At 38.1% G+C, this 14101-nt stretch overlaps 1 protein-coding gene across 1 annotated transcript in view; it reads left to right on the top strand.

Moving 5' to 3' along the window:
- The window catches only part of UBA6 (ubiquitin like modifier activating enzyme 6), an 88678-nt gene that overhangs the window by 22006 nt on the left and 52571 nt on the right, over nucleotides 1-14101 (top strand). Inside the window, exons 3-6 of the mRNA XM_055588697.1 lie at nucleotides 2988-3082; nucleotides 3611-3639; nucleotides 5764-5858; nucleotides 6401-6512. Coding sequence (XP_055444672.1) covers nucleotides 2988-3082; nucleotides 3611-3639; nucleotides 5764-5858; nucleotides 6401-6512 — 331 coding nt within the window. The remainder of the gene's footprint in view (nucleotides 1-2987; nucleotides 3083-3610; nucleotides 3640-5763; nucleotides 5859-6400; nucleotides 6513-14101) is intronic.

The following is a 14101-nucleotide window of genomic DNA, read 5'->3' as shown; positions in this document are numbered from 1 at the left end:
TTCTTTGGCACTCAGCTCTTTATAGTCCAACTCTCACATCCCTACATTACTACTGGAAAAACCATATCTTTGATTACATGGACCTTTTTTGGCAAAGTAATGTCTCTGCTTTTCAATCTGCTGTCTGTGTTAGTCATAGCTTTCTTCCAAGAAACAAGTGTCTTTTAATTTCATGGCTGCAGTCACCATCTGCAGTGACTTTGCAGCCCAGAAAAGTAGTCTCTCACTGTTTCCATTGTTTTCCCATCTATTTGCCATGGAGTGATGGGACCAGATGCCATGATTTTAGTTTTCTGAATGTTGAGTTTTAAGCCAACTTTTTCCACTCTCCTCTCTGACTTTCATCAAGAGGCTTTTTAGTTCCTCTTCACTTTCTGCCATAGGGGTGGTGTCATCTGCATATCTCAGGTTATTGATATTTCTCCCGGCAGTCTTGATTCCAGCTTGTGCTTCATCCAGCCCAGAGTTTTTCATGATGTAGTCTGCATGAAAGTAAAATAAACAGGGTGACAGTATACAGCCTTGAAGTACTCCTTTCTTGGTTTGGAACCAGTCTGTTGTTCTGTGTCCAGTTCTAACTGTTGCTTCTTGACCTGCATACCGATTTCTCAGGAGGCAGGTCAGGTGGTCTGGTATTCCCATCTATTGAAGAATTTTCCACAGTTTATTGTGATCTACACAGTCAAAGACTTTGGCATAGTCAGTAAAGCAGACACAGATGTTTTTCTGGTACTCTCTTGCTTTTTCCATGATCCAGCGGATGTTGGCAATTTGATCTCTGGTTCCTCTGCCTTTTCTAATCCAGTTTGAACATCTGGAAGTTCACAGTTCATGTACTGTTGAAGTCTGGATTGGAGAATTTTGAGCAGTACTTTGCTAGTGTGTGAGATGAGTGCAATTGTGCAGTAGTTTGAGCATTTTTTGGTATTGCCTTTCTTTGGGATTGGAATGAAAACTGACCTTTTCCAGTCCTGTGGCCACTGCTGAGTTTTCCAAATTTGTTGGCATATTGAGTGCAGCACTTTCACATTGAGTTTCACATTGAATTTTCATATTGAGTTTCAGCACACTAAGGATGTGAAAATTTGAGGACTTTTTTACACTGCCAAGCAGGATGTCAACTGATACATCCACTTTGGAAATTATTCTGGTATTACCTAATAGCTAACTTTGCATTTTCTTTCATCAGTATATGCTGTAGAAACTACTACATGTGTACCATGAGACATATATAAGTGTACTCATAGTCTTCTTATTGGTAACCATCCAAAACTGTAGAATTGCTAAATTATGGTATATCACAATAGAATAGTATAATACAAAGAATGCAATATGAAGTGAAAATAAACAGTTGCCTTGATATGAGTAACTCTCATAAGTATTCAAAATGAGCCAGTTTATATAAAGTTCCAAAACAGACAAACCTTAAATATATTGTTTAGGGGTACAGAAATAAAGGTTGTAAGACTTTATAATATACTTTTCCATATGTACTATGTAAATGTTCAATAAGTATTTCATAAATAAATGAATCAGTTTTATCTCTGAAGCAAAAATGGTGACTATCAATTTAAAAAGTCTAATAGAGAACAGACTATGATTACCATGATGAAGGGATGGATTGGAAGTTTGGGATTAGTAGATGCAAACTATTATATACAGAATGGTTAAACCACAAGTTCATACTGTAGAGCACAGGGAACTATATTCAGTATCCTGTAATAAAGCATAATGGAAAAGAATATATAACTGAATCACTTTGCTGTATAGCAGAAACTAACATTGTAAATTAACTATACTTCAATAAAATAAATTTTTAAAAAGAAAAGTCTAGTAGATTTTATTATTCATTGTAGGGAATAAGGATGAAAATAATAATAATAGCTTGTGTTTATAAAGTTTCTTTCTACTAGACAGGTGACCCCTTTTCAGGCATTTATATTGAGTAGCTAAATATAGATATTAAACGAACATACCTTAAACCAGCATGTGTGTGTTGTGTGTGTGTGTGAATTCCAAAAAAAATACTTAAAACCCAAGGAGTTCTGGAATTATTTACTTATACTGAACTCATCTTTGAGAATGATTCTGGTAAGAATCCATTGGCATGCTCCTATCTTCAGAATCTAGTATAACATCGTTTATCAGTGTTCTTTGAAATAAACTCTTACTATTGACTTTATTACTATATCTGACATTTTTTTAATTGCCAACATGTATTTTTTGAAATTCCCATTTTGATACTAGGGGCTTCCCAGGTGGTTCATTGGTAAAGAATCTGCTTGCTAATGCCGGTGAGATGGGTTCAGTCCCTGGGTCAGGAAGATCCCCTGGAAAAGGAAATGGCAACTCACTCCAGTATTCTTGCCTAAAAAATACCATGGACAGAGGAGCCTGGAAGGCTACAGTCAAAAGGGTTGCAAAGAGTCAAACACAACTTAGTGACTACATAGCAGCAGCAGTAGCATTCTGATATTAGCCTGTGGCTATTAGGATGGATGACTTAATAAAGTCCTTTAAATAATTTGTCAGCTTTTATATTTAAGATAATGTTTAAAAACTGCTCAACTTTAAGTCATCTAAATTCCAAGGAGGGAAACAATTTTTTGCCTGATAAATCCCTTTTGTGGTGAAAGGCTTCAAGTGAAAGTGACAAACTCAAATGCTTGTAGTGGCCACAGAGGTGATAAATGAGAGAAGAAGGATGGGAACTTTGCCAAGTCTAGAGCACATGGTCCTCCCTCACTGAACAGGCAGCTCCTACTCAACCCTGTAGCCATGAGGGAATATGGGTTATGGTGCCAAATCTAATTTTTCAAAATATGTCATGTATTTGGCAGTTAATTGAGGAATTTTAAGTACTGTGCAAGTGATCCAAAAAAAGTCTGTGGGCAGAATCTAGCCACCAGGGTATTAGCTTGCAAATAACTGTAAAAGGATATACAATTTTGGTGAAATAATTTATTTTTGTTGTGTTTTACATGTAGTCGACAGAGGTATGTTCTTGGAGACACAGCAATGCAGAAGATGGCCAAGTCTCATGTTTTCTTAAGTGGTATGGGTGGTCTTGGTTTGGAAATTGGTAAGCAGTATTTTTGTTCATAATTTTATATGATGCTTTTGAGCAACATAATTTAAAGAATTTAATTCCTTTCCCTTGTATTATTTTCTATAAAAGAAGTTAGATCCAAAATCTTGATCAGATTCAATTTTTATTTATTATTTATTTTTTTGGCAAGACTATTTCACGTTCTTCCATGAGAAACCAGTTATGACTTTCTTGCTTCTCTTTTGGTGTTGTTAATAGCTGTTAATGATCTTTTTCTGTATCCATTAATTCATTATGGTACAGAGCACATACATATTCATAACAGCGTGTCTGGAAGTGTACACTGAAATTTTAAGAGTGATTATCTCAGTGTGGTTTGATTATGGAAATCAAATTTTATTTTTATTCCTTTTTGTTCATCTCTATTTTCTAAGAAACTGATATTTTTAAAGTAGTAAAACAGTTAAAATTACTCAGTCAGAGATATGAACAGACTCCATGAAAACATATCTAATTACAATTCCTAATATTAAGCTATTCCTTTTTTTTCCCCCTTTATAGCAAAGAATCTTGTCCTTGCAGGGATTAAGGTAAGTGGGTAAATGTCCTTCATAAGAAGAATTACTTTTATGAAAAAAAAAGACTTTTTTTTCCCTCATCGGTAGTGATAATATTATTTATACTTTGGCTTAATTATTGCTTCTTCATTTAGTAGAAAAATTGTCTTAATTCTCTATTTTCCTTTTTTAATAATACTTTTTATTATAGAAAATTTCAAAATTATACTAAAAAAAATGAATAGTTTTAGCAAACCCCATGTACACATCTCATACGTGCAGCTATCAGCTCATAGAGAAATTTGTTTCATGTATCTCATTCCCCACTGCCCCCTAACTGCCCAGTTATTTTGATATAAATCTCAGAAATCTTATTATGTTGTTCTTAAGTTATTTTAGTATATAGCTCTAAAATATAAGGGTGTTTTTTGAAAACAACCACAATATCACTTTCACACTTAAAAACGTTAACATTTTAAAAATATCATTGTTATCATCAAACAAAACTTAGCAATTTGAAATACAGCATTTCTTTGGGTCAGGAATTAGATTTAACTTTGCTAATTCCTCTGGTTGAGCGTCTCTCACAAAGCTCCAGTCAACACATTGGCAGGGCCTGCAGTCATCTTGAGGCTGGGGAAAGGGTCTGCTTCCCAAGCTCACTCATGTAGTTATTGGTAGGATTCAGTGGCAAGGATGTGCCAGTTCACATTCCCACCTCAGTTCCTTGCTGGCTATTGATTGGAGGTCACCCTCAATTCCTTGCCACGTGGCCCTCACCAGAGGGCAGCTCACAGTATGGCAGCTTGTTTCATCAGAGTAAGCAAGCAAAAGATAAGAAGGGGAATGTGCCAGGTCTTTTGTAACCTAATCTCTGAAGTGACTTTCCATCACCTATGCTATAGTCATTAAAGTCATTATAGTCACTTAGGAGATGAGATAGCACAAAGGCCTGAATATCAAGAGGTATGAATCATTGGGGCTATCAAAGAAGACTGCCTACCATAACCATCAAGTATCTAGTTAGAGTTCTTATTTTCCTTTCTTTTATTTGATTTGTTCTAATCCGTATCCAGGTAAAGCCCATATACTGAACTTGGTTTCTTTTAATCAGTAGATCTCCCTTCCCTGATTTTGTTTTCTTCCTTGCAGTTTCACATGCCCACCAATAATGCCTGATTCACTTCACTCTCACCAATAGAGCATATTGTTAAACTTTTAGATTTATGCCATGCTGATGAATGAGAAAAGGTATTTCATTCTTGAGCAAAGTTGAACATGCTTAAATATTTTGACGGCCCCTACATATTTCTATTTTGGTATACCTTGTGTCCATATTTGTGGCTTGTAATATAAGTTAAAAATATCTTTTTTCCAGTTAGTATCTTTCTTACTTTAAACATGACCATTTGGAAAAGTTTGTTTATGTGAATTTTAAAAATTTTGTATGTATGTTGATTTATATGACATGCTACTTTCCTAAACTTAAATTCTCTTACTGTTTTTTAAAGTAGCTTTTCTCATAGTACAAAGGTGCCATAATAATGTAAGTTCATGGTAATGTGCCTAATGTATTCATTTTTTAAAGTCAACTAGGGTTCAGATCTATCTGTAAAATACATACATACACACCCACAGCAAAATATAGTAAATTTATATGGAATTACAATATGACCATCATGTTAATTATTATTGACTTAATTGAGAATTGTTACTGATAAATGTCATAAGTGGAAAGTATTGTTAATTCTTATGGTTATATAAATGTCTTTGTAACTTGGAATTACAGTTTTATTATTTTAAGTAATCAAAACCCTGCTTTCAAGATTTATCTTAGCTCGTTTCACAGTTGAATAATGAAGGTATGTTCAAGTTAATATAACATTGATCTCTGAAAAAAAATAATATACAGGCATTAAAAAATACGTTGTGTTTATAAAAGAAATAATACTAATAAAATAGTTTTTCCGTGATCTTTTCTGGATTTCTAGATGTCTATAGTCATATTATCTGTGAATGGATCTAACTGGATTTTAATTACTTTCTGTTGTCTGATTACATAGGCTAATAGTTCCAACCCAGTGTAAATAATATTGGAGATAGTGAACATCCTTGATTTACTCCTGACTTTAACAGATATTTTTCTCCTTTTTGAAGGCACTTACAATTCATGATACAGAAAAATGCCAAGCATGGGATCTAGGAACAAACTTCTTTCTCTGTGAAGATGATGTTGTTAATATAAGAAACAGGTGAAGATAGATATTTTGTTGTGTTATCATAGGATTTTTTTTTTAATGTTACAGTTACTTAGAACATTTTCTGAATCTAGAATACTAATTCAGTCTTAGCTATTTAACTCATCACCATAAATTCACTCTACCATAGACAAATAAGTACTGACATGTAAATATTTATGTTTGTCAAAATTTTAATATTGTCACATTGCTACTTAGGAATGAATTTCTTTGAGATTGTTAAAGTAGGCCTTTATTATTGCTCTATCCTTAAGAAAATGAAGGAGCAACTGGGCCTATAAGGGTGTGTGTATTCTGAGATTGTGTGACTTACTCTGGAATATGACAGTGTGCTGCATCTTAAGATTGTATAGTAAAAATAAGTCTTAGATTCTTTTCTTCCTCTCCAGTTTAAAATTCCCATTGAAATTTTGTAATATTTAGGTTTTTCTAATGTCTTCAAAGTGTCCAAATTTGAAAAATTGAATGTGTTTATTGAACAAAAGAGTAGTAAAAGTCTTTTTTCTTTTTTGTATGTATGTGTTTTGTTTTTTTAGGGCTGACGCTGTACTTCAACATATTGCAGAATTAAATCCATATGTTCATGTCACATCATCTTCTATTCCTTTAAATGAAACCACAGATCTCTCCTTCTTAGATAAATACCAGGTTAGTACTCCATTTTATATTAGATGTCATTGACAGATTCCAAGGTTAAAAGTTGGCTTAAAGCTCAACATTCAGAAAACTAAGATCATGGTATCCGGTCCCCTCACTTCATGGCAAATAGATGGTGAACCAGTGGAAACAGTGTCAGACTTTATTTTTGGGGGCTCCAAAATCACTACAGATGGTGATTACAGCCATGAAATTAAAAGACGCTTACTCCTTGGAAGGAAAGTTATGACCAACCTAGACAGCATATTAAAAAGCAGAGACATTACTTTGCCAACAAAGGTCTGTCTAGTCAAGGCTATGATTTTTCCAGTAGTCATGTTTGGATGTGAGAGTTGGACTGTGAAGAAAGCTGAGCGCCGAAGAATTGATGCTTTTGAACTGTGGTGTTGGAGAAGACTCTTGAGAGTCCCTTGGACTGCAAGGAGATCCAACCAGTCCATCCTAAAGGAAATCAGTCCTGAGTGTTCATTGGAAGGACTGATGTTGAAGCTGAAACTCCAATACTTTGGCCACCTGATGTGAAGAACTGACTCATTTGAAAAGACCCTGATGCTGGGAAAGATTGAAGTCAGGAGGAGAAGGAGACAACAGAGGATGAGATGGTTGGATGGCATCACTGACTCAATGGACATGAGTTTGGGTAAACTCCGGAAGTTGGTGATGGACAGGGAGGCCTGGCATGCTGCAGTCCATGGGGTCGCAAAGAGTCAGACATGACTGAGCGACTGAACTGAACTGAAGGCAAATCATTAAGTATTAATAAAGTACTAATTTAATATAGTCTATTAAGTATATCAAAAAATTCAGGTTAAAAGACTTAGAATAATACCTTTAAAGTGCTTTGTTTTAGGGCAAGGACCTAAGAATTATAAAGCAATTATGTCAGTCAGCTATTTTCACAGTAGCGTGCATGAGAAACTGCAAATTCAGTGGTTTATAGCAACATGCATTTCTTTCTCATGCTTCTGCATGTCAGTTGGAATTCAGCTGTTCTAGCTATACTTGAACTCCACATTCTGAGTCCTGGTCTATGAACCTCTCTTCTGGGACCAGGAGGCTACCTGAGACATGGTCACATACCAGTAGCAGAAATACAAAGGAGCAAGTGCCACGTTCCAAGCACATTTCAAACGTCTCTTTGTGTTACTTCCATTAATATTTCGTTGACCAGAGCAGGTCACATGGTCAAGTCCAAAGTAAAGGAGCAGGAAAGCACACTCTACTCTTCCTAAAGCCATGCTGCTGCTGCTAAGTTGCTTCAGTTGTGTCTGACTCTGTGCGACCCCATAGACGGCAGCCCACTAGGCTCCTCTGTCCCTGGGATTCTCCAGGCAAGAATACTGGAGTGGGTTGCCATTTCCTTCTCCAATGTATGAAAGTGAAAAGTGAAAGTGAGGTTGTTCAGTTGTGCTCGACTGTTAGCGACCCCATGGACTGCAGCCCACCAGGCTCCTCCATCCATGGGATTTTCCAGGCAAAAGTCCTAAGGCCATAGGCAAAGAGTAATATATAGCCCAGGTACACATAAGTAAATAATATGGATCAACAGGTCAGTCTTTGTTAGGTAACAAATAAAAACAAAAATTCCCAACGCCTGGGATGTTCTGAAAGTGACTGCATTTTTTCCTGTGATATTATGATACCCATTGTCTAGGAAAAAGCACTCCTGTGTCTCTTAAGATCTCAATACTTCTGACACTTGTGTGACTATATGTTTATGCATTTTCCCCGCACACCAGGCAATTTTCCAACTCTGGACACCTAGCTTGGTGTCCTTCAGTTCAATTCTGTCTTGACACTCTGCCTGGAGAAGATAGTGTCAGATCCCACAGGTTAAGGACTCAGTCTTGTAAGAACCCACATCCTTGAGCCCTTTTCTGATGCCAGTTGCAAACTCAGGTTGTTACATGTGCTTCGCAGAGCTGGCTGTGAATCAGATGTTTTCACAACCCCCTCCTTAGGTTCAGTTAGTTTAGTAGAGCGGCACACAAACTCAGAGAAACAGTTTACTTACTAGATTACGAGTTTTTTGTATTATAAAAGACTATGACTCAGGAATAGCCAGATAGAAGAGATGCCTAGGTCAGGGGATGGGGGGATGGGTGCCAGGGGTGCCATGTTTCCATGGCCTGTCCAGTACACCACCTTCCCAGTACCTCCACATGTTGAAGCCCCTGGTTCAAGGATTTTTATGGAGGCTTTATTATGTAAGCAAAAATGACTAATAGTATACACTGGCCATTGGTGATTAAGTCAGTTTCCAGCACAAGAGGTCTGGGAGATAGGGCTGAAGGTTCTGAACCTTACAGCCAAAGGTTGGTTCCCCTAACAACCAGCCCCCATCCTTAGGGGCTTTCCAAAAGTCAGCTCATTAACACAAACTCAGATGTGTCTGAAAGGACTTGTTACGAAAAACAAGACATTTACTTCACCTTTTTCACTGTGAAGATATGTCCCAAAGGACAAAACTAAATATTATAACGAAAGATGCCCCTGAGCTCTTATATAGGAAATCACGAGAGTAGTGGCAACTATGTGCTAGGACCCTTGGATGAAGACAAAATATATATTTCTTATTATAATGACAGTATCACACCTACTTAAAGATTATTGTAATTGTCCATTCTTGACTGGATAACTTGAAATCCATCCTGCTAGAGATATTTAATAGACTGTCTACAGTAGAATTACTTAATAGACATCTTTTTCAGTGATTGCATGAGGTCAAAATAGTATAAGAGAAATGCTCAGAGACCAAAATTGAATAGATAATTAAAAGGAAACCAGTTAACTGTGGCTGTGTTCACTTTCTGGACAGAGTTTGCTTGTCTCAGTTACCACATTTCTTGGGAATTGGGAATGGTCACACAGAAACTAGATAAAAATTTGTCTGTATGAGATACAATATATAATTGAGACCTACCACCTCTTTGTAACTCTCTGGAACCTCAGAAAGCTATACCCTTAATGAAAGGGTGTATTAGAACAATCTTTGACCATCAGAATAGGAAATTTGTCTATTTTATCTTGGTGGTGGTGTTTAGTCACTAGGTCATGTCCAACTCTAAAACCCCATGGACTGCAGCATGCCAGGTTCCTCTTGTCTTCTACTATGTCCCAGGGTTTGCTCAAATTCATGTTCACTGAGTCAGTGATTGTATCTAACCATCTCATCCTCTGCTGCCCCCTTCTTCTTTAGCTTTCAGTCTTTCCCAGCATCAATGTCTTTCCCATTGAGTTGGCTCTTTGCATCAGGTGGCCAAAGTATTGGAGCTACAGCTTCAGCATCAGTCCTTCCAATGAATATTCAAGTTTGATTTCCTTTAGGATTGACTGGTTTGATGATCTTGCCGTCCAAGGGACTCTCAAGACTCCTGTCTAGCACCACAGTTTGAAAGCAACAGTTCTTTGGCACTCAGCCTTCTTTATGGTCCAGCTCTCACATCCATACATGACTACTGGAAAAACCATAGCTTTGATTATAAGGATCTTTGTGATGTCTCTGCTTTTTAATATGCTGTCTAGGCTTGTCATAGTATTCCTTCCAAGGAGTAAGTGTCTTAATTTCATGGCTGCAGTCACCAACTGCAGTGATTTTGGAGCCCAGGAAGAGAAAATCTGTCACTGCTTCTACTTTTTCCCCTTCTGTTTGCCATGAAATAATGGGGCCAGATGCCATGATCTTAGTTTTTTGAATGTTTAATTTCATGCCAGCTTTTTCACTCTGCTCTTTCACACTTGTCAAGAAGCTTTTTAGTTACTCTACACTTTTTGCCGTTAGGGCAGTATCATCTGCATATATGAGGTTGTTGATATTTCTCCTGGCAATCTTGATTCCAGCTTGTGATTCATCCAGCCCGACATTTCACTTGATGTACTCTACATATGGGTTTCCCAAGTGGTGGTGCTGCTCCTGCTGCTAAGTCACTTCAGTCATGTCCAACTCTGTGTGACCCCAGAGATGGCAACCCACCAGGCTCCCCCTGGGATTCTCCAGGCAAGAACACTGGAGTGGGTTGTCATTTCCTTTTCCAGTGCATGAAAGTGAAAGTGAAGTCGCTTAGTTGTGTCCCACTCATAGTGACCCCATGGACTGCAGCCTACCAGGCTCCTCCATCCATGGGATTTTCCAGGCAAGAGTACTGGAGTGGGGTGCCATTGCCTTCTCCTCCAAGTGGTGCAGTGGTAAAGAATTTTCCTAGCAATGCAGAGGACACCAGAGATGCAGATTTGATCCCTGGGTCAGGAATATTCCCTTGGAGTAGGAAATGACAACCCACTCTAGTATTTTTGCCTGGAAAATTCCATGGACAGAAGATCCTGACAGGCTACAGTCCATAACGTCTTAAAGAGTCAGACACAACTCAGCACATGAGCACAGCACATACTCTGCATATAAGTTAAATAAATAAGGTGACAGTATGCAGCCTTATCATACACCTTTCACAGTTTGGAACCAGTCAGTTGTTCCATGTCCAATTAAAACTGTTGCATCTTGACCCACATACAAGTTTCTCAGAAGACAGGGAAGGTGGTCTGAAGCTCCCATCTCTAAGAATTTCCATGGTTTGTTGTGATTCACACAGAGCTCTCTGGAACTCTGGATTTAAAAAAAAAAAAAAAAAGATCTTCTCTGGAACTTCTTAACCATAGGCATGCCCTCACATAAGTTTGATATGAACTTAAATTTTCCAAGCTGAGAACTTAACGTTAAAACGTAGTACTGAGCTGGTGATACACTGGAATGCCAGAAAGAAACAAAACTGAAAGATGTAGCGGCATATATCCTCAGCCAAGCCACAGTTTATTCTAATGTGTAAAGCCCCTATGAGGCTGTGTTCATAATACAAAATAATAAGACAGGAAAAAGTTCAGCATGATCAAGAGTCAATGGATATAGCAAACAATAGAGCTAAACCTCCAAGAATTTCAGATAATAGAATTATTGGATGGGGACTATAAGATGTTCAAACTAAGTCTTATAAGAAGAGATTAAAAATACAATATGAAAATAAGATACTAGTGAAAGCAGTTAGACAGATATAACAAATAGAACTTTTTGAAATGGAAAAAATAGTCCTAAAAGTTAAAACTTAATGAGTAGATTAAACAGTGCATGTAAGAATTAATGGACTGAAGGATAGAGCTGAGGATATTCTTGAGACTACAGCATACAGAAAGAATATATGAAAGAGAAATTTTAAAAAATGATAGCTTGAGTAAAAAGCTCTGATTCATGGGGTTGGACTTCTAGAGAAAGGCTTATTCAAATAAACGGTGCTTGGGAATTTTCCAGCATTGGTGAAACACAGACCAGGCTCAGTAAGTACTGTTAGACTCAGTATGTACTGAGTCTAATAAGATTTGATTTTACCGTATTTGAAAGCTAATAAGTTAGCTTGTTACAGTTTCATGGATGCTAGCAGAAAACATGAGATTCCTGGGTCAGAGACTAAGGACTTAATTACTCCCGAGCTGGTAAGTGTGAGCATGACATTTGCCTTGTTTCCTCCTGCCTTCCTCCACATCTCCCCCATGCTGTGCAGAGGGCTCAGTGGATGCCTGCACATGTGGTGGGTTCCTTTAGAAGAAAGGAACATTGAGCTCAGGGAACCTGCCTTTTTATAGCAAGCAATGAATAAGCTTGTTCTTTGTCCCAAGGAGACATTATCTCATTTCTCAAGTTTGCACCAGGCGAATGCAATCCTGAGAAACAACCCACGTAAAGAATGGTCAGAGCCTTGCATTCATGGCAATACCAAGTGGGAGAGCTATGGAGAATTACGTCTCTGTAGGAAGCACGTCGTGTTGCAAGCTAGATAAAACTAAATCCACACCCAGATAGATATTGGTAGTTAAAGTGAGTTATTCATTTCCTGGAACCAGCATCAAGGAAAGCTCCAGACTGAGATTTGACCTGCTTTTGACATTTTTGATAGATAATTGACCATAATAAAATATTTTGGCCTTTCATGAGTTTTGCAGATATGATAAAATCTGATTATAAAACTTAATTTGCTTATCTCACTGGGTGATGATAAAGTAAGCATTGAAAATGATAATTTGCTATATTAAATAACAGAACTTCGTTGTTTGACTAGTAACACTGTCGTAAAACAAAGATGTGATGTGTATCTGTCGAATCTCGAAGCAACAATTAGAATTGGACATGGAACAACAGACTGGTTCCAAATAGGAAAAGAAGTACGTCAAGTCTGTATATTGTCACCCTGCTTATTTAACTTATGTGCAGGGTACATCATGAGAAACGCTGGATTGGAAGAAGCACAAGCTGGAATCAAGATTGCCGGGAGAAATATCAATAACCTCAGATATGCAGAGGACACCACCCTTATGGCAGAAAGTGAAGAGGAACTAAAAAGCCTCTTGATGAAAGTGAAAGGGGAGAGTGAAAAAGTTGGCTTAAAGCTCAACATTCAGAAAACGAAGATCATGGCATCCGGTCCCATCACTTCGTGGGAAATAGATGGGGAACCAGTGGAAACAGTGTCAGACTTTCATTTTTTTGGGCTCCAAAATCACCGCAGATGGTGACTGCAGCCATGAAATTAAAAGACGCTTACTCCCTGGAAGGAAAGTTATGACCAACCTAGATAGCATATTCAAAAGCAGAGACAATACTTTGCCAACAAAAGTCCGTCTAGTCAAGGCTATGGTTTTTCCAGTGGTCATGTATGGATGTGAGAGAGTTGGACTGTGAAGAAGGCTGAGCGCCGAAGAATTGATGCTTTTAAAGTGTGGTGTTGTAGAAGACTCTTGAGAGTCCCTTGGACTGCAAGGATATCCAACCAGTCCATTCTGAAGGAGATCAGCCCTGGGATTTCTTTGGAGGGAATGATGCTAAAGCTGAAACTCCAGTACTTTGGCCCCCCCATGCGAAGAGTTGACTCATTGGAAAAGACTCTGATGTTGGGAAGGATTGGGGGCAGGAGGAGAAGGGGACGACAGAGAATGAGATGGCTGGATGGCATCACTGACTCGACGTGAGTGTGAGTGAACTCCAGGAGTTGGTGATGGACAGGGAGGCCTGGCGTGCTGTGATTCATGGGGTCGCAAAGAGTCGGACACGACTGAGCGACTGAACTGAACTGAAGCCAACCTGCCTCTTGAGAAACCTATATGCAGCTTAGGAAGCAACAGTTAGAACTGGACATGGAACAACAGACTGGTTCCAAATAGGAAAAGGAGTACATCAAGTCTGTATATTGTCACCCTGCTTATTTAGCTTATATGCAGAGTACATCATGAGAAATGCTGGGCTGGAAGACGCACAAGCTGGAATCAAGATTGCCAGGAGAAATATCAATAACCTCAGATATGCAGATGACACCACCCTTATGGCAGAAAGTGAAGAGGAACTAAAAAGCCTCTTGATGAAAGAGGAGAGTGAAAAAGTTGGCTTAAAGCTCAACATTCAGAAAACTGAATCATGGCATTGGTTCCATCACTTCATGGGAAATAGATGGGGAAACAGTGTCAGACTTTATTCTTTTGGGCTCCAAAATCACTGCAGATGGTGACTGCAGCCATGAAATTAAAAGACGCTTACTCCCTGGAAG

Source organism: Bubalus kerabau, chromosome 7, assembly GCF_029407905.1.
Source record: "Bubalus kerabau isolate K-KA32 ecotype Philippines breed swamp buffalo chromosome 7, PCC_UOA_SB_1v2, whole genome shotgun sequence".
NCBI lineage: Eukaryota > Metazoa > Chordata > Mammalia > Artiodactyla > Bovidae > Bubalus > Bubalus kerabau.
The sequence above is the reverse complement of the archived record's forward strand: the minus strand, read 5'-3'. Positions and strand labels throughout refer to the sequence as shown.